The sequence below is a fragment of the Neofelis nebulosa genome, chromosome 6 (assembly GCF_028018385.1).
Source record: "Neofelis nebulosa isolate mNeoNeb1 chromosome 6, mNeoNeb1.pri, whole genome shotgun sequence".
In the NCBI taxonomy this organism is placed as follows: domain Eukaryota; kingdom Metazoa; phylum Chordata; class Mammalia; order Carnivora; family Felidae; genus Neofelis; species Neofelis nebulosa.
Genome location: NC_080787.1, coordinates 120,860,847 through 120,885,308, shown reverse-complemented (window position 1 = coordinate 120,885,308; position 24,462 = coordinate 120,860,847). Strand labels below are relative to the sequence as shown.

Genomic DNA, 24,462 nt, shown 5'->3' with positions numbered 1-24,462 from the left:
TCCTTCGGAGACAGTCTCAGGACCTCCCAACTGAAAATCCATGTTTCTAATTTAAGTATGAGCCCATAATTACTCATACAGCCAGGGAGAGTTTCAAATCCCTGCCCATTTGCCGTGCTGTCTAAAAACAATCAACTCATCTTTCAAACTCGACCAAACTACAAATGGAATGAGAGCTCGGTCGTCTAATAAGGTTGTTCATCCCGGCGCTCAGCAGCTTACGTGTGGCTCACAGATGGCTTCTGTCTCATTCTGTGTAATCCAATCATCCTGCACTACTGTGTCTCACACTTAGTCTTCAGGAGTAATTGGGAAGCTCGCAGCGACAATTGTCTCTCCTTCCAGATGTTGTCAATAGAAAGAGAGTGTCTGTCACCACCTCTCTGACTAGGATGTGTCCATGGCTCTCCAGACCAGAGTTGCTGCAAGCAAGGTAAAGAGGAATGACTTCTTCGCATTGGCTTTCAGTTACTGCCTAGCACGGGTGTAAGCAAATATGTTCTATAAATGGCCTCTCTGTCAGCAGGCAACTTGTTTCACTTTTGGCTGGGAACTATGCAGAAAACATTCTGCGGCAATGCTTGCGTCCTGTGGTAATGGTGGCAATCTAGAGACACCCTTGCCCAAGAGAAGATTCTAAAACATTCAGAGAATGGTTGTTGAGGAGAGACCGTTTCACCTTCAAGTATTAACCCCTGCCCCTCGACTCTCGGTTTCTGAAATCATGACAGTTTGGCCTTACTCTGTTTTTGGCAGGGGATGGCTTTCATTTTTCCCACTTCTAAAAGATGTGCAAGATTTTAAAGGAAAAGTATTGAAACATTTTAAGCTGTAGGTTTGTTAGTTTCTTTTTCCCTTGAGGCTAGTGTTAATAGTTGTGCTTTATTTCAGTATAAAAATACCCCTTTAAAAAAAATCAAAGCACCTAAAACAAGGAAATATGCAAAGCCTCAAAGCAGCTGTGTAAATTCACACAGGCTTTGGGCCTATAAAGATCTAGCCTTAAGGGAATGACACTCTGGAAAGTCAGATTTTTACTTAAAAATTAAATTATGTTTTATGAATTAGTGCTACATTCATTTTAGTAAAATATCAGCACTGTGTGTATTTCCTCAAGCTTTTTCTGCTCACTGCCATCATCACAACATACATCATCAGTTAGAAATGTTAAGTATGGCAACAGCTAAGAAAAATTTTCTAGGTCAGTGAAAATATTATCTCAGGGAAAATATTTTTTTAAAACTTATTTTTAAGAGCATTTCAAACTATTCATAATTTATATATAGTTTGGGGATTGAACAAGCAATAATAACTTTTACTGGAGAGAAAAAAATTAAAAGGTAATATCCTTTTCCTTAAGTAGCTTACATAAAGAATGGGGACTCTATATTTAGTCTGGGCTTACACACACACACACACACACACACACACACACACACACACAGTCCTTCCAGGGTAAATATTCAGGTAATTGCTACAGGTCTTCCTTTTTTATAATCCCAGAGCTTTAGGTGTTAGAATCCCAGCTATAGAACATTAGGCCAACAGTGAATACATTCAAAATAGGTGAGTTGTTGAAAATCTGGTCTCATGATACATGCCTGTAAGTTATGAGTTAACTTTCCTTAAGTCCTTGTTCATTGTCAATATCATCATCACAGGAACTATTCAAATGCTCATAAATTAATACTAATGGCAAAAGTGACCTTTATCCAAAGAGAATTTCAAGACTTAACAAACATTTATTGAGTGTATGCAATGTGCCAGCCATTGGGCTAATTAAATCGCCCCTGTCTCTATACTTTAAATGAGAGAAAAGCTGACTCAAGGGAAAGAGCCATGGCCAAAGGCCATTTAATTAATTTGCCGTCTGGGGAACTAGCACAGGAACTGGGAAGAAAGCCCAGGTATGAGGACTGCTAAATTGTTGTTCAGAATACAATGTATTGTTATTCAGAATTCCGGTAGGATACACATTTCATAACTACACTGAACTAATGTAAAGTTACAATTGTAAAACAAACACTGAATTTAAAAATCTCAGGGACACACCACATTCCTGTGTGTGGTTATTGACATGACCTAGAGAATTTTATCCATGCAGACACTTTCAGAGGGAACCACTATCTGAAGGCAGGACTGTGCTCCTGGTACTACAGGCTAGAGAGATGTATTTCATGATTGCTCTGGAATTGCCCAAAGAACTAAGAAGTAAGCTTTCATGTGGGGAGTAATAGGGCAAGGTATTATCTGTGGAGCACATATAGTACTTAATGCTAGGAGTTTTACACGTGTTCTGAATACAAAACCCCTATGAGATTTTACCTATATTTTATAGATGAGTAAAACCAAACACAGAGTAATTGGCCAATGTCATAGCCTTGCCAGTGAGAAACTGGAAAAGAACCCTAGTGTCCCTCACCCTGAAGCCTACATGTTTTACGAATAGACTATGGTTCATACTGAAGTGAAATTTTGTTATTATTTTTACTGCTCTTCACTCATCATTATTCAAAATATATTTATTGCATACTTACCACAAACTAAGCAATAGCTTTGTGGCTGGAGAATTAAACATGATTAAATCCGTGTCTCTCTCCTGGAAAGTCTGGAGAAAAGGGAACCTCTATAAATAAGTATGCTACAAACAATGTGATCGGATCTGTAAGACATATACACAAGGCTATGGATGCAGAAGAAATAAGAAAGGATTGATTCTGTCCTACAGTAGGAGATGGAGTGGTAATAATGATACTTGAGCTAGACCTTGAAGAATACACATATATTTTCTCTGTAGTCAAGAGTAAAGCTCTTCTAGTTAATGGGAGCATTCTGCTTTGTAAAATCACATAAGGGCTCCCAGTTTTCAGAGAATAAATAGAGCAAGTTATTATAAACGGACTAGACCCAGAATTCCCATAGGGGACTTCTATACTCCAAAGATCGTACATTCCTAATGCTACTTAAGATATTTCTGAGTAGAGAAAAAAAAGAAAAGCCACAGATATTTTTATGAAGTAATAATTACATTGTCATCTAAACCTTATAAAGATAGCAAAAGAAATAAACTACAGCTCAATCTTACTTATGGAAATAAAAGTGAAAAGCAAAATAACATACATTAAGACCAAATAATATTTATTCTGAAAATGTGAGGGTGGTTCAATATTGGGTAATCTACTAACATTATTTATCTTGTTTATAAAACTAAGTAGGAAATTGTAGAATCATCTTCATAGATGCTGCAATGGCCTTTGACAAAAGTTAACAATGATTCCTGATTAAAACATTGAATAAAATAGGAAGTGATTATTTCTTTAGTGATAATATATAACAACATACACACAAACACAAACATTGCAATCCTAAATCCAGTATATTTCTTTCTTTTAAAAAAATTTTTAAACATTTATTCATTTTTGAGAGACAGAGCATGAGTAAGGGAGGGGCAGAGAGAGAGACGGAGACACAGAATCTGAAGCAAGCCCGAACTCATGGACTGCGAGATCATGACCTGAGCTGAAGTCAGATGCTTAACAGAATGAGCCACCCAGGCACCCCCAAGCCCGTATATTTCTTGATAGAGAATGTTAGAAGCATTCACAATAAGGCCAAGAACAAGGCAAGTATACTCACCAGCTCCACCATTATTTGAAAATAAATTAGAGGTACTAGCCAATGCAATCAGACTACAATAAATAATGAAGCCATAAGAATTGGAGTAGAAGAGGGGCGCCTGGGTGGCTCAGTGGGTTAAGCGTATGACTTCAGCTCAGGTCATGTTCTCACGGTCCGTGAGTTCGAGCCCCACGTCAGGCTCTGTGCTGACAGCTCAGAGACTGAAGCCTGTTTCAGATTCTGTGTCTCCCTCTCTCTGACCCTCCCCCGTTCATGCTCTGTCTCTCTCTGTCTCAAAAATAAATAAAGGTTAAAAAAAAAAATTAAAAAAAAAAAGAATTGGAGTAGAAGAAGTGAAACTATATTTACAGGTGATATTATTGTGTATTTGGGCAATCCAAGAGAATCAATAAAAACACTAACATAATTTTTAAAAAAAGATTCTGGGGGCCCCTGGGTGGCTCAGTTGGTTGGGCCAATGACTTCGGCTCAGGTCATGATCTTGCAGTTTGTGAGTTCGAGCCCCGCATCACGCTCTGTGCTGACAGCTCGGAGCCTGGAGCCTACTTCGGATTCTGTGTCTCCCCCTCTCTCTGCCCCTACCCTGCTCACGCTCTGTGTCTCTCTGTCTCTCAATAATAAATAAGTGTTTAAAAAAGAAAAGATTCTGTAAAGTGATAGAATGTTAAATTAAAAATAAAACCCAGAAATCTTTATGTACATAAACAATACCAGTTAGATGGTACCATAAGATAAATCTTTGGTAACATTAGTAGCAAAAGCAGGATTATTTTAAGAATAAATTTCGGGGTGCCCAGGTGGCTCAGTCGCTTAGGCATCCAACTTCAGCTCAGGTCGTGATCTCACTGCTCGTGAGTTCGAGTCCCGCGTCAGGCTCTGTGCTGACCGCTCAGAGTCTAGAGCCTGCTTCAGATTCTATGTCTCTGTCTCTCTCTCTCTGCCCCTCCCCTGCTCATGCTCTGTCTCTCCTGTCTGTCAAAAATAAATAAACATTAAAAAAATAAATAAATTTAAAAGTGGCACTTGGGTGGCTCAGTCAGTTAAGCATCTGATGTTGGCTCAGGTCACAATCTCACGGTTGGTGAGTTTGAGCCCCTTGTCAGGCTCTGTGCTGACAGCTCGGAGCCTGGAGCCCACTTCAGATTCTGTGTCTTCCTCTCTCTCTGCTTCTTCCCCGTTCATGCTCTGTCTCTTTCTCTCTCTCAAAAATAAAATAGACATTGCAACAGGAAGTGTGTAAAATGTGTTATGAGGAAAAATTAAAATACTTTTGAAAGATACAAAAGCAAATTTGAATGAATTTGGAAATTTTTTTGTTCTGGTTTTTGGATAGCAAGAGTAAACATCATTATAAAGCCATCATTTATTCCTATCTTAATAATAAATTTAATATTATCCCAATAAAAATAACATAAAGTTGTTTTATAGAGCTATTTAAGTAGATTTTGAAGTTTATTTAGAAACAAACATAAAACATAGTAATGAGACCTCTAACAAAGAACAATGAGGGGTGCCTATATTAAACATACTATAAAGCTTCTATAATTAAAACAGTGTTACATTTATCTATGAATAGACAGAAAGACAGGGAAGTCAATGGAAGTGAATAGAAAGCTCACAAATAGACAAAAATGCATATAGAAATATAGTATAAAAAAGGCCAGTGTCTCACTGGCATGTCAGGCTGTGACAGAAAGCAAGGATGCATGAAGAAAATGATGACAATATGTAAAAAGAACACAGGAGGTATAGTGTAGGTGATCAAATCGGTCAAATTTGGGACAATTTTAGCATCAACAAGAATCATGATTATTAATGTGTTGTAACATATGGAAAATAAAAAAACACTACAAGTTACCAAAAATAGATGAATAAATGATATATACATAAGTTCAAGGTAAGAAGGGAGATCTCTAGGGGCGCCTGGATGGCTCAGTTGGTTAGGCGTCTGACTTCGGCTCAGGTCATGATCCCAGGGTTTGTGAGTTCAAGCCCCACGTGGGGTTCTGTGCTGACAGCTCAGAGACTAGAGCCTGCTTCCAATTCTGTGAAACTTTCTAGTGTATGATAATAATTGTGTAATTATATAGGAAATGTCCTTACTGTTTTGAGAGTTCAGGGAAAAAAATACCTAAATTCACTGACAATTTTGTTTCCACTTTCTGTGCTTGAGAAATATGTTACAATTTTCACATTGCCTTTTTATGGTTTACCTGCTTGACTTTTTCTTGCAAAGGCTGTAGTTAAATTTTAAGTCATTTAAATGGGGAAAACCTAACATAAAAAGATCTCTTCTGAAAGTATATATTTTATGTAAAATACAAAATATTCTGGTATAATGTAGTGTGAGATACATGTGCATAGATTAAGCTTAATCTACACTCCAGTAGCTGCTGGTTAGCATCTGGAGTATCCTTGTCAGGAGTATAGAGTTGGAAAGATTCTCAGGCAGTTGAAAAGCTAGAGACATTGTCAATGAGCATAAGAAAGAAATTATAGTTTTTTACTGATGAAATGAGTATTGTTCAAAATAGGCAAAATTGAACAGGCCTCACTATCCTTACATGAATGAGATATCAGAATCTGGGAAGGTGAACCACCTAAATACCATCACAGAAGCACCCAAGATCTAGAGCCCATATTCTTGTGTTGCCCCCCGTCTCACAACTCTACCTGCACCCCACCACACCCCCAACACACACACACACTTCATGAAGAAATCTGTCAACTGATCTGGCCAAGATGGCTGACCCTGCCTTGAGGATATCATTGTGACATCGTCAGAGTAAACCTGGCAAACACAAAGTATTTGTCAAAGTGCTGGGAGACAGAGAGTGCAAACTCCCTATGTTTTCAAAAACAGGTTGTATAAATGTTTTGGTGTTTGTCTGCTCATACATTTTTGTATATTTGGCGTGGGGTTAAGAATGACTATGGTTCTAGCATATGACATAGAAACCTGGTCTTTTCTCTTTCATTAGAAATATATAAAATACAGAAAAAGTAGAAGGAAATGCCATGATTTTAGCATCTAAAGACAAACACTCTTAAGACATTTATGTTTCCTATCAGATTTATAGTTTCTAGATACTGCATTAAGGGTATGGGAGAGAGATGGAAAGCCCCCACTTACTTCTCGTCTCTGGAAACTACAGGGGTTGACAAAAAGAACCTACAGCTCTGGATAGCAGTTTAACTTACATTTGTGAGAATAATGGATTGTGGGTGATTTCACTTTTTTTGTGCTTCATGCTTTTACGTTTTCCAAAATTTCCTCAATGACGATTCAGCTCACAGATTTGTGTATACTTTTATCTCTTGTACTGAATACTTTGGGGACTGAATTAATGACTGTGCATTATTTTAATAAAAGCTGGAATTTAGAAAATCAAAGAGGCAACTAGGGTCCTAGAGTATTTTAGACCCTTTTGAACTTTAGAAATTGGAGAAGAAAGAGTGGAGACCTGAATGACCAAAAACTGTTAACCACTACCTGAAAACAAGAGAATCTGTCTCATCTTCTCCCACCTCCCGGAACCACCCTCATCCTCATAACCTACTCTATCATATTAGTTTTAATAGAGACAAGTATCTGAACTTGTTTTCTACATGTTTGTCTTACAAACAGTCTTAGTTTAACAGCAGCAAGTAAGCCAGAAGCCTTCTCTTTCTGAGAAGTATTCTGGGTACTGACCCTTACCTCAACCCTATTTGTGGGGTGCCTTTTACATAGGTCACCATGCTTTGTGTGAGGCGAATTCTATCATTAGACATCCCTAGCGCTTTAGAAAAGTTCATTTGACTGAAAGACAGCCACCTATGGTCCAGTCAGCTGTCTACTAGCCCCTGTTAATAGCACTGTATCCACCCTGGAGGCCATATACCAGGTAGCGACTGGTTTATCTAACCAGGTTCTCTTTTTGTGTGTGAGAGAGTTCATTAATTGGGAGAAGACTTGAAAGAAGAAACAAAGAGAGAAACAGAGACCAGAAGACGTTAGTCATCACGTGGAAGATTGTCTCAGTGTTGTTGGGTCTCCAGTGCCACCGTGTACTTAACTATTGAGTTGTGGCTCCTGAATGGTGGCTAAACAGCTAAATAGCTGCTGAGTCCATTTTCTAATTGATTCAGACATTATTCCAATAATCATCATTATGAAGCTTTTCTGTTCCCTTCAACTAGAGAAAGAGCCTAATGGACATATTGAAGTTTGAGATACAATTTAGAGTACTAATTCTACCAATAATATTTTTTTATCACTTGTAGCATCTGCCATTGCTGCAGATATGATGACTAGGTTGATGGTTTTTTTAGTTCTTATAAAGGGGATGGGGACACTATCTGCCCCATAGGATTTTATGTGCTCATAGTTAGACTTGAAAATATCCTTCAAGATCAGAGATTCTTAACCAGGGATCCATGCATGGATTTTAGCAGTTCTGTGAAAACCCTGAAATTGCACACAATGCCTTGTGTATTTGTGAGTATATCTATTTTTCTGCATAGTCCATACTTCGCATTAGACATTCAACAAAATAATGAGCCCCTAAGGGTTAAAAACACCATTGTTTTATTTTACACATAAAAACATTACTCAGAGTAACTTGCCTACAATCATACAAGATGTGATAGCTAGAAACTAGGTCTCTCTCTTTCATTAAAATTTATAAAATACAGAAAAAAAGGGGGAGAAATCACCAATGATTGCACCATGTAAAGATAGACACCTTTAAGACTTTTCTATTTCCTACCAGAATTTAGGTTCAGATCACACTTTTGAAAACTACATATTGATTCATTGCTTCCTATTACACTTGTACTAAATTCTACTCACACCAGCAGTCTAGAACAATGTCTTTTATGTTCACCAGAACAAGTAAACACATATATATGTATATATATCTTGCCTATAGGAGAACAATGGTATCTTACTGTTGTTTTAGTGTGCATTTCTTTATTATGAGTGAAGTAAAAGATTATATTTGTTCATTCTAGTTGGAAATCTGTCTCTCATCCATCTTGTCCATTTTGCTCAGGAATCCAGTTTTCCCAGCTGTCCATCCAATTCCCGTTTAGACATTCTACCTGAGGAGGAAACGATAGGAGAAACCTACCTTCTGTTTATCACATGGACTTGTTCTTGTGTCTTCAGTAGATCTTTGCATTGCAATCATCTGAGAGGTTTGTTAAAATGCAGATACCCAGGCTCTACCCAATATCTAGAGAATCTTAATATCTAGATATGGAGTATGAGGATTTTGCACTCTTCACATGCAAACACTTGGTATTTCTTAAGAATAATAAAATTTGAATAGCATTTAAAGGGCATGTGGGCTGACACTGAATATGAAGAGTGTGGACCATTATGATTCTCATTAACAACAGCCCTCTATCATTGTGAATCCTGGGTTATCTCCCTTCTGAGGTAGTCTTGCCCTCATAATCAGAACTGCAAAGTTTATGTTTTGACTTGGAGTTAATAAACTTGATATAAAATTGCAACTTTTCCATTGATCACCTTTGTGCACATCACTTCATTTCTTCCAACCTCTGTTTCTTCATTTGAAAAGAGGTGATTACAATCTTAGCTCAATTATAGTGCCTATTTTGAAGTATGAGATAATCTTTACAGGTATACTTTAAACGGTTGTGTAAATATTAGATATATTTACTTGTTCTAATTGTTTACTGTGTGATACTTTTGTTTGTCTCACTTCCTTTGTCATCCCAGGAAGTCTGAAATAGCTTTGGGCACAGTGTCAACACTCAATAACTATCTGGTGACTGATTATTATCTTATCGTTCAGCGAAGATTACTTTTATATGAGGTGGTGTTCCATGTGGCCTGGGCTCTGATCTGTCATAATGGTTACTCCTTAACACATGTGCAGGTTGAAAATCAGCCATGATTCTCTCACTCCTAAAACTGTAATGAGTGAGTCAACTCATATTCACTGAGAGCCCACCTGTGGCAGGAACCAGGCAAGCCACTGTGAATACCTTAGTGAGCATAAAGGACGTGTCCCAGTCCTCCTCTAGATAAAATGGGGTGTCATAGAACAGTTAGACCCCATATCTTTTAGCCAATTGCTTGAAGAAATACCACAAAATATGTGGAAGTTATCCTTCTGGGGCTGTTATGAAATGGTACAAGAAAATTCAAAAGATGAATGAAGACTAGGATGAAAGGTGGCTACTGACTCCAGAAGGATGGAATGAATATGAACTTTTCCTTTTTGAATTATGCCCAGAGTTAGAAGGTGGAGGAAGGACGGTAAAAGTATCCTCCAGACTGAGAAGGCACTTTGAGACTGCCAAACGAAGCAAGCCACTCCATACCATTTTCACAGAGTTTTACTCAGGGCAACTTACTGACCGTGGTGATCAGGTGGGTAATGATCCACACGCTATGCAGCCAAGTCCAGACCTTACCCCACAGATTTTGTAGAGGAAAGGGTATAGTTATCTAAAGTGGGCAGATCCAACAAGTCTTCCCGCATTCTGGTCAGAGCATACATTAACCTCCAAGGCACCTGGAACACATAGCCCCAGGGGAGGGCACGAACAAGATGCAGGACCAAAGATGGAGTCAGTATTGTTCACACTCCTGCACCCAGTCAAACCAGTTTGGAAACTGGAAAGAAGGTTGAATGAGTTATGTAGCTGGAGCACTCAGTCTGCACTAAAACTCTGAGATCTCAGAGACACAACCTGCATATAGTAGTTCTGGTTTGGGGGATTCTGAAATCTCAAACTAAAAGAATTTTATTCCTTTCTAGAAGGTATAGTCGTTCCTTAATTTCAACGCATTAAGAAAGGCTTTGTTGTTTAGGGCAGTAGAAGGAAAACTGGCACCACAATGCTTTTCATCAAAAAAGATGATTGTGAAGGTCACGTTTAGCAGACGGTTTTTTTGAAAGCAACTTATAAAGTATTTGCCGTATCCTAAATTTGCACATGTTCCAGACTTGTGCAGATATATTCTACTCTCAAAATAGTCCTGCAATTATGCACAAATAAAACAACATGGGAGCTTTTTAATAAAGAAATTGCATTTATAATGATCTTGTATTTGCATATGATAAACCTCTAATCATTATAACACTGTGAAATATTAACAATAATGCTTTAACATCATCAAATATCCAGTCAAGTTCAAATAGCCAAATGTCATAAATGTCATATTTTTTTCACACTCTATTTGGTTCAGGATCCAAATATGTTTTTTTAAAGAGTAGTAAAGGGGCGCCTGGGGGCTAAGTTGGTTAAGTGTCCGACTTCTGCTCAGGTCATGATCTCGTAGTTCGTGAGTTCGAGCCCCTCGTCAGGCTCTGTGCTGACAGCTCAGAGCCTGGAACCTGCTTCAGCTTCTGTGTCTCCCTCTCTCCTTCTGACCCTTCTCCACTAGTGCTCTGCCTCTCTCTCTCTCCCAAAAATAAATAAACATTAAAAAAATAAACTAAATAAAAATTATTTAAATTTTAATATTAACATAGAAATAATAGTTTTGTGTTTGTATATTAGTATAGGGACCATATGTTATTTTCTTTAATTTTTTTAAAATGTTTTATTTATTTTTGAGACAGATGGAGACAGAACATGAGCAGGGGAGGGGCAGAGAGAGAGGGAGACACAGAATCCAAAGCAGACTCCAGGCTCTGAGCTGTCATCACAGAGCCCGACACGGAGCTCGAGCACACAAACCGCAAGATCATGACCTGAGCCAAAGCCGGATGCTCAACCGACCGAGCCACCCAGGTGCCCCAGGGACCATATGTTATTTATCTTATTTTGGATTGAATTGAAACAAAGCGATCATCTAGAAATATTTCAACTAGAGGCTATTAATGCTCAAATTAAAAGACAAACAACTTGATATTAATATATAAAATAAAGAGTAAAACAAACCCAAAGACACATGACCCTTAAGAAAATTATAAGGCTGCAGAAGCATCAATGTTGTTGCCTACCACATCAGCAGATTCTTACCTCAACATTTGGGAAAGAATCCAACCAACTTAAATGTGGACACATTATTTGGACCTTCGACTCAGGCAAAGTTTTCACATGTTCTCATAACCGCTAAATAATCTCTACAAATGAGGGCTTTTTACTACTTCCATATTGATTCTACCACTTGGAAGACACTACTAGCTGCCTACATTGTAGCAGACCCCACTCCCCTTTTTTCCTTCTTTGTTAATAATTGCTAATAATTTTTATTTTATTACAGCAGTAGGTGCCAATCCCCAGAGGCAAAGTCTCAGTGTTCTAAACCTACCATGGTAAACCCCTTTACTCTTTGCCTGTGCTCGTTCAGGAAGTGACCACATGACCCCAAGTGGTGGTTAATGAGAGAGACATAATGGGACATCTGATGGGGGTTTCTAGAAAATATTTTTATTCCCTAATAAAATAAAGAATAAAGAGAGCTATGAGAAGAAGGTCTCATCCTTTTCATTATTCCCTTATAAAGGATTGTGTCAGCTTACATGAAACCACAAAGCCATGCAGGTCTTAAAGAAAATTGAGGTGCTAAGGGTACAAACTTGCAGCTAATCGTGAGTCCTAGAACTCTAATGCACAGAACAGAGAGTATAGACAACAATAGTGTATTACAATCACCAACTTGCTGACAGACTAGATCTTAAATGTTCCAACCACAAAAAAGAAATGATAATTATGTGACATGATGAAATGCTAACTATAGCTGCAATGCCACTTATAGTACAATATACAAATGTATTAAATCAACATGTACAACTTAAATTTACAAATGTACCAAATATATTTCAGTTAAAAATAATAAAATCCAAAAATAAATGAATAAATAAAAGAATGGGGATAGGAGGAGATTAAGGATCATGAGGGAGGGGAGATTAGGCAACAAGGAGTGGGCGATACTGAAGAGCAAAAAGGGAGGAGAATGATGGGCAGAGGGAGAAGAGACTTGGGCTAGGGGAAGTCGACAGGGAAAGAGTAGGGGGGAAATGCTAGGCATGGTATGAGTGTGGGCAGGCAGAGGGCATGGGACCCTGAAGGTGCTACAACCCTTAAGTACTGATTTCTTGTGGTTCTCTTAGGCCAGACAATCCACCCATTTGTAGGTAGTTGAAAGAAGGAAGTTCTTGGTAAGCCCATAAAGTCGGTCCAGTTAGCAAATTGGTTGTGGTGTGCTGGGCGCTCTCTTCTCTTCTTGTCTCTAGCAGAGGGCTCCTCTGTGCCCAGGCCAATTAAAAGATTTGGTAGATTTGGTGAATTGGTGATTCAGAGAAGATGAATAATGCTCAAGTGTTATAAGAGTTGACTAAACAAGAAGACTTTTAAAAAGATTCAAAAGGGAAAAAGATAAACTAGAAAATTTCCATGTGAAATGCTGACATTTTTATTATATTCACAAGAATATATTTCAAAAGATTAGTAGGGAGGTTCAGACATTTTCAATTGTTTATTGGCTTTTTAAATGTTTATTCATGTGAACTGCCTATTTATATTCTTTGTCCATTTTTCTCTTGGTTTGTTTGTCTTTTTTTTAAATTTGTGTGTGTTTATGTATTATGGGTATCATTTTTTTGCTCTTAATATATATTGCAGATATTTTCTTCCATTTTATTTCTTGGCATTTAAGCCTTTAGTCCATTTCCAGTTTATTTTGGTGTCTGGTACGAGACTGGGATCTAATGGGATTTTTCTGTCTAGAAGTTAGACAATTTTCACAACACTGTTGAATAATCCATCTGGTCCCCATTAATCTGCAATGCTTCCTTGGTAAGTCTCATATGTGGTAGAGGCCATTTCAGGCCCCTCTCTGGTGTTTAGTCAATTGCTGTGTAAATTCTTGCACACAGGCTTAATTATTATTGTGCGATTATGTACTTTTTTGTTCACACTTTTCAAATTTTCTTAGCTGTTCTCATATTTTGACTATTATGATAGCTGAGATTTAAAATCATTTTGTCAGGGGCTTCTGGGTGGCTCAATTGCTTAAACCTCCGACTTCAGCTCAGGTCATGATCTCACGGCTTATAAGTTTAAGCCCCGCATGGGGCTCTGTGCTGACAGCTCAGAGCCTGGAGCCTGCTTCGGATTATGTGTCTCCCTCAATCTCTGCCCCTCCTCCGCTCTCTCTCTCTCTCTCAAAAATAAACATTAAAAAATTAAAAAAATAAAATCATTTTGTCAAATGAAACTATGAATGTTGGCATGAAGGAAGTATGTTATGGTAGATGGAAGGTAAATGCTATGGATTTTTTTGTACTGCATTAATCCTTGGGGCAAATGTGGACCATGTCAGCCTTTCCAGTCCGAAAAACTTTCATTGTGGACTTTGAAGTCCTTCCCACCCATGGGTCTCCAAGCAAAACAAAGGTAGCCAACACTATCTAGTGGTCATTCATCGTCTTTTGTTTGTCAGACTCGTTACCAACAACCGTGTGAAAAAGCCCAGGCTCTTGGACCTCACGCCTCTGTTCTCCGCAGGTTGTTTTGCAGAATCTCCTTATATGTGTCATTCTCTTCTACACTGTGTACTACGCGGTTCTGGGCATGTGCTGCGTGATGCTCAAGTAAGTAGTGCGTTTCCTTCGAACAGAATGAAAAAGCTGAGATTGAATATGAAAGGAGTTTATATTTAATTCTCGACATGTCTTTATGGAAGAGAGGATACAACTTAAATATGGTGTATTTTCATGCCATTCTTAAGCAAAAATAAGCAAATGTGCCATCTTCCAAAATGATCAAAGCACAATCTTGAAATGATGTGGATAGATAGGGCCAGACAGGACTGTCCCCCTTACTTCTTTGGAAGATGGTCATGGAAAGAAAATGAAGCTATTACTCCCTGGGCTGGTATTGAATCAGAGCAGTTTGAATGAGAAGGGAATTTAGAGATAATCTACATCAAATTTAAATATTCTGATATATACTGAAATATCTCTTGGACTCAAGTCAGGAGACCTAAATTCTGGCCCAGGTTCTTACTAACTTTCTGAAACATCTTAACTAAGCCATAGAACTTCTCTTATTTTAATTGTCTTCATTTGTCAAGTGGAAGTAATTGATCAAAAGAAGGTTATTATGAGGACAAAGTAAAACGTGTATTTTTAATGCTATTTCTATGTAAGTGGGAGGCAATTTTTTCAGGTAATTTTTTTAGTCTCGCTGTGATTTAATTTTGTCTCTACAGATTTAGGTTGCCAATACATTGACTGCCTTGAAATACATTACGTAGATTTACAAATAATTTCTAAGAAGCTGAGTGTTTATACAATTTAATTTTATTGTGCAAGCAAGGAGTTAGGACCCTTTGATTTCAATATGCAAATGAGTACCCAAAAATAATTATACCAACTTCTGCAATGGGAATAATGCTATTCAGCACGCTTGCAGGCAAACCCACCGAGGAAGCATCTGCTGCTCTAACAGGGTCTCAGCTGTTGCTGGGACTGGAGATGGTGAGGCCATGCCTGGAGCAGGCAGGAGCTGAGAATCTTTAGGGCTCTCTGAGCCTCATTTCAAGGATTTGTAGTTAATGTGAGTCAGAGGACAGGAATTTTAAGTTCTTGGGCCTTAAAGCTCCAGGAGGCGGCTAACTGATTGACCAGCTGCACACAACTACAAACAGGCACAGTAGACGGGGTATATTTATAGACTCCAATTTTACAACAGGAAGAGGTCTCAGAGATTAACCTTTTCAGTTTACAGATGAGACACTGACATTTGGCTCCAAATGGAACTGACTTGCCCAGATTCACAGTTTCACAGCACCATCAGGATTAGAACCCGGGTCTTGTTTGTTTCCATGCCTATGCTTTTGACACAGAATTAGATTCTCCTCCCATATTTGATGTCAAAGACCACCAAGATTGCAGCGAAGACCCAAAATACAATGAAGTCCACTTGGTGGACAAAGTGGACTTAATTGGACAAATAAGACAATATGGATAAAAAGATTATTTGGTTGCCATGCAGGTCAGCCAGCTTCTAAATGTCCCACACATGGTAAAGCTAATGCATTATGTTGTATGTGAAGAGCGATATTCAAGGCCTTGATGTACGAAGCTGTGAACTGCCTCCTCCAGGGTAAACTATTTTCATTTGTAACATCTTCAGGGTGTATGAGTTGGATGTCCTGGCACCATTTGATTTCAAAACGAACCCCTCATGGCTCAACACAAATTATAAAGGTAATTGGTTTTAATTTCCAATCTTTGTCAATTAGTGAATCAAATGCCTCCAAAAATCAAAACTAGTTGTTGTTTCATAAAAATTTATAAAATATCAGGCTTTCCTCTCAGCCATCTGCATCTTATATCTGACTTAAGAAATTAATGTAGAAAAAATGCCATCACAAATTTTAAAGTGGCTATTCCTTAAAGATGGGATAGGATGGAATGGTGGAATAATTGAAAAGAATTACTATATGAATTTCTATTTGGTAATTTTATAGGTAAATTTTTTGTGCATTAAATATTTTTCAAAGGAAAGGAAGAATGATTTAATATGTTGATGTAAAAATGCTCATGAGATGTGGCATGGAAAATGAAGACAATAGTGTTTGTGTAGTGTAATTATTCATTTTTGTAGAACAGAGTAAAATACATGGTGTCAGTGGTAAGAAATCTGGAGAATTATGCAACAAACTGTTATCTCCCAGCTGGGATGACAGAGGACTTTCATTTTCTGCTTTGTACATTTCTGCTTAGTTTGATTTTTCTTCCCAAGATAGGAAAAAAAGGCGGGGGGGGGGAATGATATGAAAGAGTATACTAAGGAAAAATGTATCTTTTTAAATTAATCATTTTTGCTGAAAAAGTAATTATTAATACCTGCTATACTCATCACCCATATATATGTTAATAATAACAGCTATTTATATTGAATATATGTCAAACATACTTATTTGGTGGGTATTCAAGGTAAGTTTGTCTCATCTTTAGAAAAAGAAGATTTTAATGTTATTTCCATTATAAAATAATACACATAAATTAATGAAAGCTTATAAAATACCTACAAGTAGCAAGGAGAAAAACAGAAATGCAATCACAAACTTACATTCAAAATATAATCATTCTTAACATTCTGCTAAATTTCTTCCTACTTTTTTTTTTTAAGTGAATTGTGGATTCTTTAAACATTACAATTCTTTAGAAAACCACTGGACGTGGTTTGTTTGGAACAAATATGCAAATATACAAAAATTGCCTGAAGCCAAAGAAACCCAATTTTGAATATGACTTGTACAGGAAACTTGGTCAGTTAAAATTACTGCATTCAAGAAGAAAAGCTTTAGAAAAACTTCCTCAAATGGGTAACCTTGTTTGGTGCTATTATGGATTCAAGTTTGGATAGACAAAGAATAAGTTAGGAAAAAGAGGCTTTCATTCTAATGAGACACAAGAGGTCTAACATTCTATTTTAACCTTCTCTTTATGCACTTCCCTATTGAACACAGAATTCACTTGTTTTCTATCAAAACTGTCCACAGTTGATATCGTCACAGTAAAGAGTTAAGTAGGGGCTGTGTATGTGTTTTGGGGAGGGGATTTAAAACTCAACTGTTACTATTTAATTCTTGCCTTTGGGTCAGTCAATGAAAGATAGGAATGACACAGCTTATTGGAAAGGCTGTGTTTTTACATAGCAGAGATTAGTGAAAATCCCCAGGATGCCTGGCACAGTTTATATCGCTCTTTCCCCTCACAAAACACTAACATTTGTACAAAGATATCAATAAAACCTTAGCCTATTAGATCTTTAATTTTGGGCTTGGGGAGATAACTACCATAACTCTTCAAAGTTGTTACTTTGAGAATTTAGACTAATCTCAGAGATAAAGTGTAAGAGTAATCTCAGAGCCTTGGGCATGTATCTAGGGTCAAGTTTCTTGTCTGTTTCAATGATTTTGTCACCCAGGAGAGTCAGTTTAGCAAGGACACTGGAAAGTTTAAGTCTAGTTAAAACATTTTGATTACTAATAGCTTTCCTTTACATAGCAGAGAATAGGTTGCAAATTGTTTTCATTTTAAGTTAACATCCTCCCAACATTTTTTTTTGAGGTAGATAAGATAGCACTCCATTTCCCAATTATAGAGAAAGACTGACCCACAGGTTAAAATGGTGCTCAAGGTTTTATAACTCCTAAGCTATGAGGCAAGACTGTAACATTGGTATCCTGACTTTAAATTGTGTACTGCTTCTTTTACACCATGATTTCTTTCATTTCATAAACAAAGCATAAGCCTTTTTTTATCAACATATGCAAATATAGCTTGTTCAAGACAAAAATCAATGTCTCCAAGCAGCTGCAAGTTAACCTATAAAATCTGTAAATGCTGATAACGGAGGCATCTCTATTTCCCTATAATAATCTGGGGGCTCTGTGAGCCACTGACAGAGGCAGCTGTGGAAATGTGGTAGAAAGACGTGGAGTCACTATGACACAGCAATGCACTTCCTTCCACAACCTTGATTGTAGGGAATAGGACATACTGAACTGAACCTCATTCCCGTGTGATAAAAAGGAGCTGGTGTGAATTCTCCATTCAACTTCTGAAACCTGTTAAGTTAAATTAAATAAAATCAAAGAGGAATAAGTGGAAGGCCTTTAAAAAGGATGGCAGTTGGGACCTGCTTACTTGGTTGGTGTTTTGCTTGCCCATGAAACAATCACTGGCTCGTTGGTTAATAAATGACTTCTGCACGATAGCATATCATGTGATTATTTAACCCTTTGTTTTGAAAAAGAGAGAGTTTGCCTGTCTGGATTCATTGATTCCTGAATTATAAGAATGTATAATCAATTGCTGTGTTTTGTTTTGTCTTGTTTTGTTTTCAAAAATAGAAAGGTAATTTTTATGGAAAGTGATACCATTGCAAAGGGACTTTGACGTGTGTCACGTATATTTGTCACATGCATTTGATGGATCTCTCCTTTGAAACCACTTTAAAGATCCATACCAAAGACAAAAGGCAAAGGTTGACCCTTCACACATTCAAGGCTCTTAGAGATTTGTGGTCCTGACCTATAAATAATGAGCTCTTTATACATGTTCAGGGAAAGCACTCCAAGACAATTGGGTGGATTTAGAAGAGTGTCTCCATCCACATGAGCCATTTATGAGGCTTCCTTTCATCCACGGTTATCAGTTATGTGTCCCAAATGACTATCTGGGCATGCCATTTTATTATAAAGACACAAAGGAATTCATTTCCAAGTTAGGCAATGATTGGTACCAAAGAAATGTTATAAATCAATGAACTCTTATGTTTCTTTTTTTCATTTCCTAAAACTGAGAACTGAATTTCTCATTAGTTTCTAATATATCTTAAATGGAGATTCGCAATCCAACTGTAGATCAGCAGGTATTGATTCCATTGTAACCTTCCTTTATTGTATTTTACCTTTTAAAATGGTAAGCACAAAGAAGTACAAAAGAGATACTGTTATTTTTCTATTAATTCTGAGGATTATTAAGAAATAGAATATGTTAACAAGTTCTTATCCAAAGTTGAGGATTGTTAAAAGATGGGATATTTTAAAAATTCTTGCCAAAATGTCTTCACAGACATTGTTGTAATGGTCCTATTACTAACTGTGTTTCAGAGTTGTTAGTTTCTCTAGTTCCAAATAATTATATTCTCCGTTCCATTTGCAGTCCTTTTATTTATTTTTTTTTTTTTTATTTTTTTTTTTTCAACGTTTTTTATTTATTTTTGGGACAGAGAGAGACAGAGCATGAACGGGGGAGGGGCAGAGAGAGAGGGAGACACAGAATCGGAAACAGGCTCCAGGCTCCAAGCCATCAGCCCAGAGCCTGACGCGGGGCTCGAACTCACGGACCGCGAGATCGTGACCTGGCTGAAGTCGGACGCTTAACCGACTGCGCCACCCAGGCGCCCCACCATTTGCAGTCCTTTTAATCTCAACACAGATTACCTACTTGGTGTGTGGATTGCTTTTTGTTCTGGTTGTAGAAGAATGGGTCTGGGATTATGCTATTTCAGTAACCATTCTTCATGTTGCCATCACTTCAACTGGTAAGCAAGATAAAATAAAGGAAACAAAGTATGTTAAATCTGATGTTGTACCTAAATTGATTCATAGAGTAGAACTTTGTTATATGCATATTGCCCTCTGATGGCTAACTAATAAAACTGGTTAGAGTTCTTTATTCCTTCCCACACTACTCCTCCCCACCAAGTTCTCTTACCACTTCCTGGGGAAGATTTTGATTGGCTACACCTTCTAATTCAAAATGGTACTGAAATGTAGATAGATGTGTCCTATTCTCCTCTCATATTCAACTTGCCAACAGCTTGTACAGGCTTTGCCTCTGTTTGGAATACTTTTGCTCCAAAACCCTCCCTTGAGGCAGAAATTGACCAAATCCTGGGACCTGGGACCTGGGACCTGAGGAAACTCATACTGGTAGGCTGGCAAACTTCCCAACAGTAGTTAATTTACCAAGAATACTAGGTTCCTAAACTAAAGGGTTTTATTTCTACCTGTGATCTTTGGAGTCAAAAGAAAATGGATTAAATTCCAATCCTACCTTTTTAAGAAGTGTATGGTCTTAAGGAAAGTCACAACATCATTCACATTAGTTGTCTCCTGTGTAGATGGGGGAGACCCAGTGACATGTCAATGAGAATGAGAAATTTTCTGACTAGTGTCTAAGCATATATTTATTCGGTAAATGACAGTTCAAACATTCTTTCCTCTAGCCATTCAAAATGTACTCTTCTATTGTAACTTTTCTCCCTTCCTGTCTTCCATTGAAAAAAAAAATACTAGTCAAAGTATGTGTGGTAATCAACCACAAGTTATAATTCAAAGTTATTATTTATTAGCAACTTAAATCACTCTTATATTTTCAGTGCTGTGGTCTATTAATGGTTTAATCAGTCTCCATCTTAAACAATTTCCAAATGAATTGCTACATCCCAGCATCACTATTATTAGAGAATGCTGGTATATCAATATCCTAGTCCCCTGGCACACACCCTCCCTTAGTAACTTTTGGAATCCCTGAACCCCATAACTCAAATTCTCTGTCTTACTTTGGGGACTAAGTTCAAATGGAAGACAGTCATAGGATATTTGCAAAAGGGCTCTGGAGCATAGGGTGGCTCAATCTTCAAGGCTGAGATAGGCAACAGGTTCTAGACCCAGAAAAGTTACAAGTTAATTGTCTGACACATGGCACAAAGAAAGTGCTTAACAAATATTGCTGAGTAGAATTGAGCTCAGAGCAAAGTGGCTCAGAACTCCAGGGTAAGTCAGGTTTTAAGGATGGTCTTAGGATCATCTCTGTTGCATAACACTCGAATCAACTCATAATCAAATCAACACTCAATCAATTCAAAACATCATTCCTAGAAGAGGAGTTTCAGGTATCTGATTTCACAAATGACTTTCTAGACTACGAATTAAATACAGCTTTGGGGATACCCAATTTTATGAATGTGGATAAAACTTCTCTTTGTTATGTGGATATGATCTGACCAAACAAGTATTTCTTCGTTGACTAAAAAGAAAAATAACATATATTTTAAAAATGAACAACATCCTTTTTTTCTTTCTTTTGCAGTTATGTTGGAATTCCCCTTGACATCACATTGGTGGGCTGCTTTAGGTATATACATATGACACCATATGTTATACACATGTGTGTATGTATTAGGTACAACATAAATATTTATATATACAGTGGGGGCATCAAAATATTTTTTGTGTGGGTCAGGTAATTGGACCAGAAGACTGCTCAGAGTCTCCATCTTTCTAAAATTACATAGAGTAAAACACTGGATATAGATTTATGACATATTCTTTTGGTTCTCTTTCAATATGAATGACATTGCTGTTTTCATAGTAGCATTATTTCATCTATTTTTTTTCTTCCCACAAATCGAACAACTGAATTAATCAATTGTGTATCTAGTAAGAAAATTAGCCAATTTACAGTGGACTTTTCTAAAGCTTTTCCTTTAGCTTAAGCCATGTATGGACCACAAAAATTTTTACCTTTCCTCTTTTCAGTAAGTTTGGCAATAGTTTTAACTAAATATTGTCATGGTTAATAGTGGAAAATAGAAATGCAGCATTTTACTACATTGTTTTCCCCAAAGCCAAGTTATCTGTTTATAGTGTCAGTATTATTTATATTACTCATTAGCTCCCTTCACTAGAATTTAATTTTCCACTTCCCTTACATCTCCATAAGCCTTAGTGTGTACTCTTCTCTAATATTGTTCAGTACATACAGAACACACATGAGAAAGTACTGAAATTTTATTTTGCATGAGGCTTTCAAAAAATGCACATTTTTAATAAATCAGAAAGAAAATCCTGAAAGACATGCTATAATTAGAAATGCTCTTATCTCTCCATGAAAAACAAGAACTTATCTCTTGGATTTTATTCGCAATACCACAAAATTTACTTTATTTAAAGCCCTAGGCATTTCAGTCACATAGCAAATGCCACCTGATGACAGAGGAAGTCTGTTGGTGAACTGGAATGGCCAATAGAATTGCTAAAATAGGTGGGTCACTATTTCAGTTTTAAGAACTAGGGTTGGTTTACTCAGAGAATGGTGGCCAAATGACGTTTGAGGTAACCTTCTTCTGTTTGCGTTGAGTTAAAAAATTTAGATATAAATGAAATGTGGCTACACAGCTTGGAAATTCTATCTCATGGTCCGCACTAGATGTGTGTCTGAGTGAGGAAGTTGTCCAGTCCTGCTGAGCCTCTGATCCCCTAAGGGCTCTCACCTCTGGGAACTTTACCTTTCATGGGAGTTACACTGTTACTGGCATCCAAGGAATCACAGATTTATGGAAGCCCTATTAGGCTGGATTAATATTAAAACAAGACAAAACAAAACACAAGAATCGCTGGGCCAATGAAATCAGAGCTAAAGGCATTTTCGTATAACCGAATAGCGCAGGTAGGTAGACTTCTGTTTTCAAAATCTCTTCTAGGCTAAGAAATATTTTCCAAGTTAGAAGAGAGCATATCTTCCATTTATAATTAGAGAGGAAATACCTTATAAAATATTTTTAAATAACAACAACACAAACAAATGGCAGGTCTGAAGAGCTACAAGAATTGAGAATCGTGAAATCCCTGGCATGTGCTTTGACTTCATTGTCTTTGAATTTCTGAGTTTTAAGAGCTCCTTACTATTAATTTGACACAACCACGCATCTATTCCCTGAAGGAAGTTTTGAATTTCAACAATTTATCAGCACAGAATATATACCTACTGTCTCTTAGCTGAATCTATAAACTACCCTATTTCAAATGCTATGTCAGTTTCAGGAACATTATTTTAGTCATGACAATTGTTCTTATTCATAATCTCACCAATGAATTATTCATTATTGGTAGTTAACCAAAACTTCCCTTTCATTACTTGCAGGATCCGGCTTAATTTCAATGATATGTGGAGGCCAGGCTTTCGCATACTGTTTGTTCAAAGACAACTTTATCTATCCAGATCTGGATGAGTTTTAACAAAACAGCTGAATTAATTCGCCTCAGACTTTCTGTATTATTACATACATTGTGTCAGAGCTAAATTGTAGTTTTTTGGTTCACACCTTATATTCAAGGTTGAATGTATTCTAGATACTTTATAACTATGAAAAGAAAAGGAGAAGTTAATGGAGAGCAGAAGAATACTGGTAAGGTATTCATGAGCAGAATGTTGCAAATCCATAAAATGCAGTATTTTACCAAAGAGTGTTCCATAGGACACTAGTTTCAAAATATGCTAATAGTGCCATGCAAGGGAAAAAAGTTGCATGTTTAAGTATATTTGTAGAATCTTGGGTTTATGTAAAATATCTTTATTTTAGGACTTCTCAGAATCTTATACTATTGAGAACAAGACGTGTCTAAGTAGTAGTATACATTATGCACTGTTTCTCAGACATATTTGATTAGGGACACACTTTACTTCTGAGACACACAGAGAGAGAGACAGAGCACAAGTGGGGGAGGGGGAGAGAAAGAGGGAGACACAGAATCTGAAGCAGGCTCCAGGTTCTGAGCTGTCAGCACAGAGCCCAATGGGGGGCTTGAACCTATGAACTGTGAGATCATGACCTGAGCCGAAATTGGAGGCTTAACTGACTGAGTCACCCAGGCACCCTGGGGACACACTAGAAAACGCTGATGTATCGTGTGGGTGTGGAAATTATAATATAGAAGAGAGTGGAGTTAAAACTACTACAAATCCCTATAAGCTGAATTAAATTCTATTACTGTCCCACAGTATTTGTTTTTGTGATAGAGCATTTCTTGTAAAATTATTGCCTTTTAAAAAATATCAGTGTCTATTTCTTTCCTTAGACTATGTTCTTTTAATATAGTGATCCTCAAAATTTTGTATGCATTTGAATCACCTGGAAATCTTATCACAATGCAGATTTTGGTTTGGAAGGGCTGCGATGGAGCCTAAAATTCTGTATTTCTAACAATTCCAAGAAAATGACTGTGCTGTTGGTTCATGGGCCACAGTTTGAATAGCAAGGTACAAGTGGTTGGGACCAGATATTTTTAGAGGTTATATAGCTCTGTACTGCCAGTCCTATGTTGTTGTTTTTTTATATCATTGTTATGCAATGTTTGTTGAATTGGATTAATACTGAGACTACTTAAATTTATATAATTGTCTTAAATATTTACCACTTTTAAATGTAGATTAAAGTCTCTTTTGATATAAAATAAGTGCATACCATGGTTACAGCTAAAATATAAATATAGGGAAAAGGATAGGAAAGTAACATATACCACTCCCCCTCCATCCACGTATT

General features: G+C 37.2%; 1 protein-coding gene across 1 annotated transcript; it reads left to right on the top strand.

Moving 5' to 3' along the window:
* Positions 1-244: 244 nt before the first annotated feature.
* Positions 245-23,915, top strand: TMEM244 (transmembrane protein 244). Its single transcript, XM_058735221.1, has 6 exons — positions 245-433; positions 14,119-14,204; positions 15,751-15,824; positions 19,552-19,677; positions 21,231-21,275; positions 23,064-23,915. The coding sequence occupies exons 1-6, from the start codon at positions 401-403 to the stop codon at positions 23,156-23,158; spliced, it is 459 nt and encodes a 152-aa protein (XP_058591204.1). The 5' UTR covers positions 245-400; the 3' UTR covers positions 23,159-23,915.
* Positions 23,916-24,462: the final 547 nt, after the last annotated feature.

What these genes read in the sequence shown, in the direction of transcription:
- TMEM244 (XM_058735221.1), top strand. Translation starts at nt 401, where the DNA reads ATGGCTCTCCAGACCAGAGTTGCTGCAAGCAAG. An exon ending in ATGTGCTGCGTGATGCTCAA is followed by an intron (nt 14,205 to 15,750) that starts GTAAGTAGTGCG and finishes TAACATCTTCAG; the next exon opens with GGTGTATGAGTTGGATGTCC. An exon ending in TGTTGCCATCACTTCAACTG is followed by an intron (nt 19,678 to 21,230) that starts GTAAGCAAGATA and finishes TTTCTTTTGCAG; the next exon opens with TTATGTTGGAATTCCCCTTG.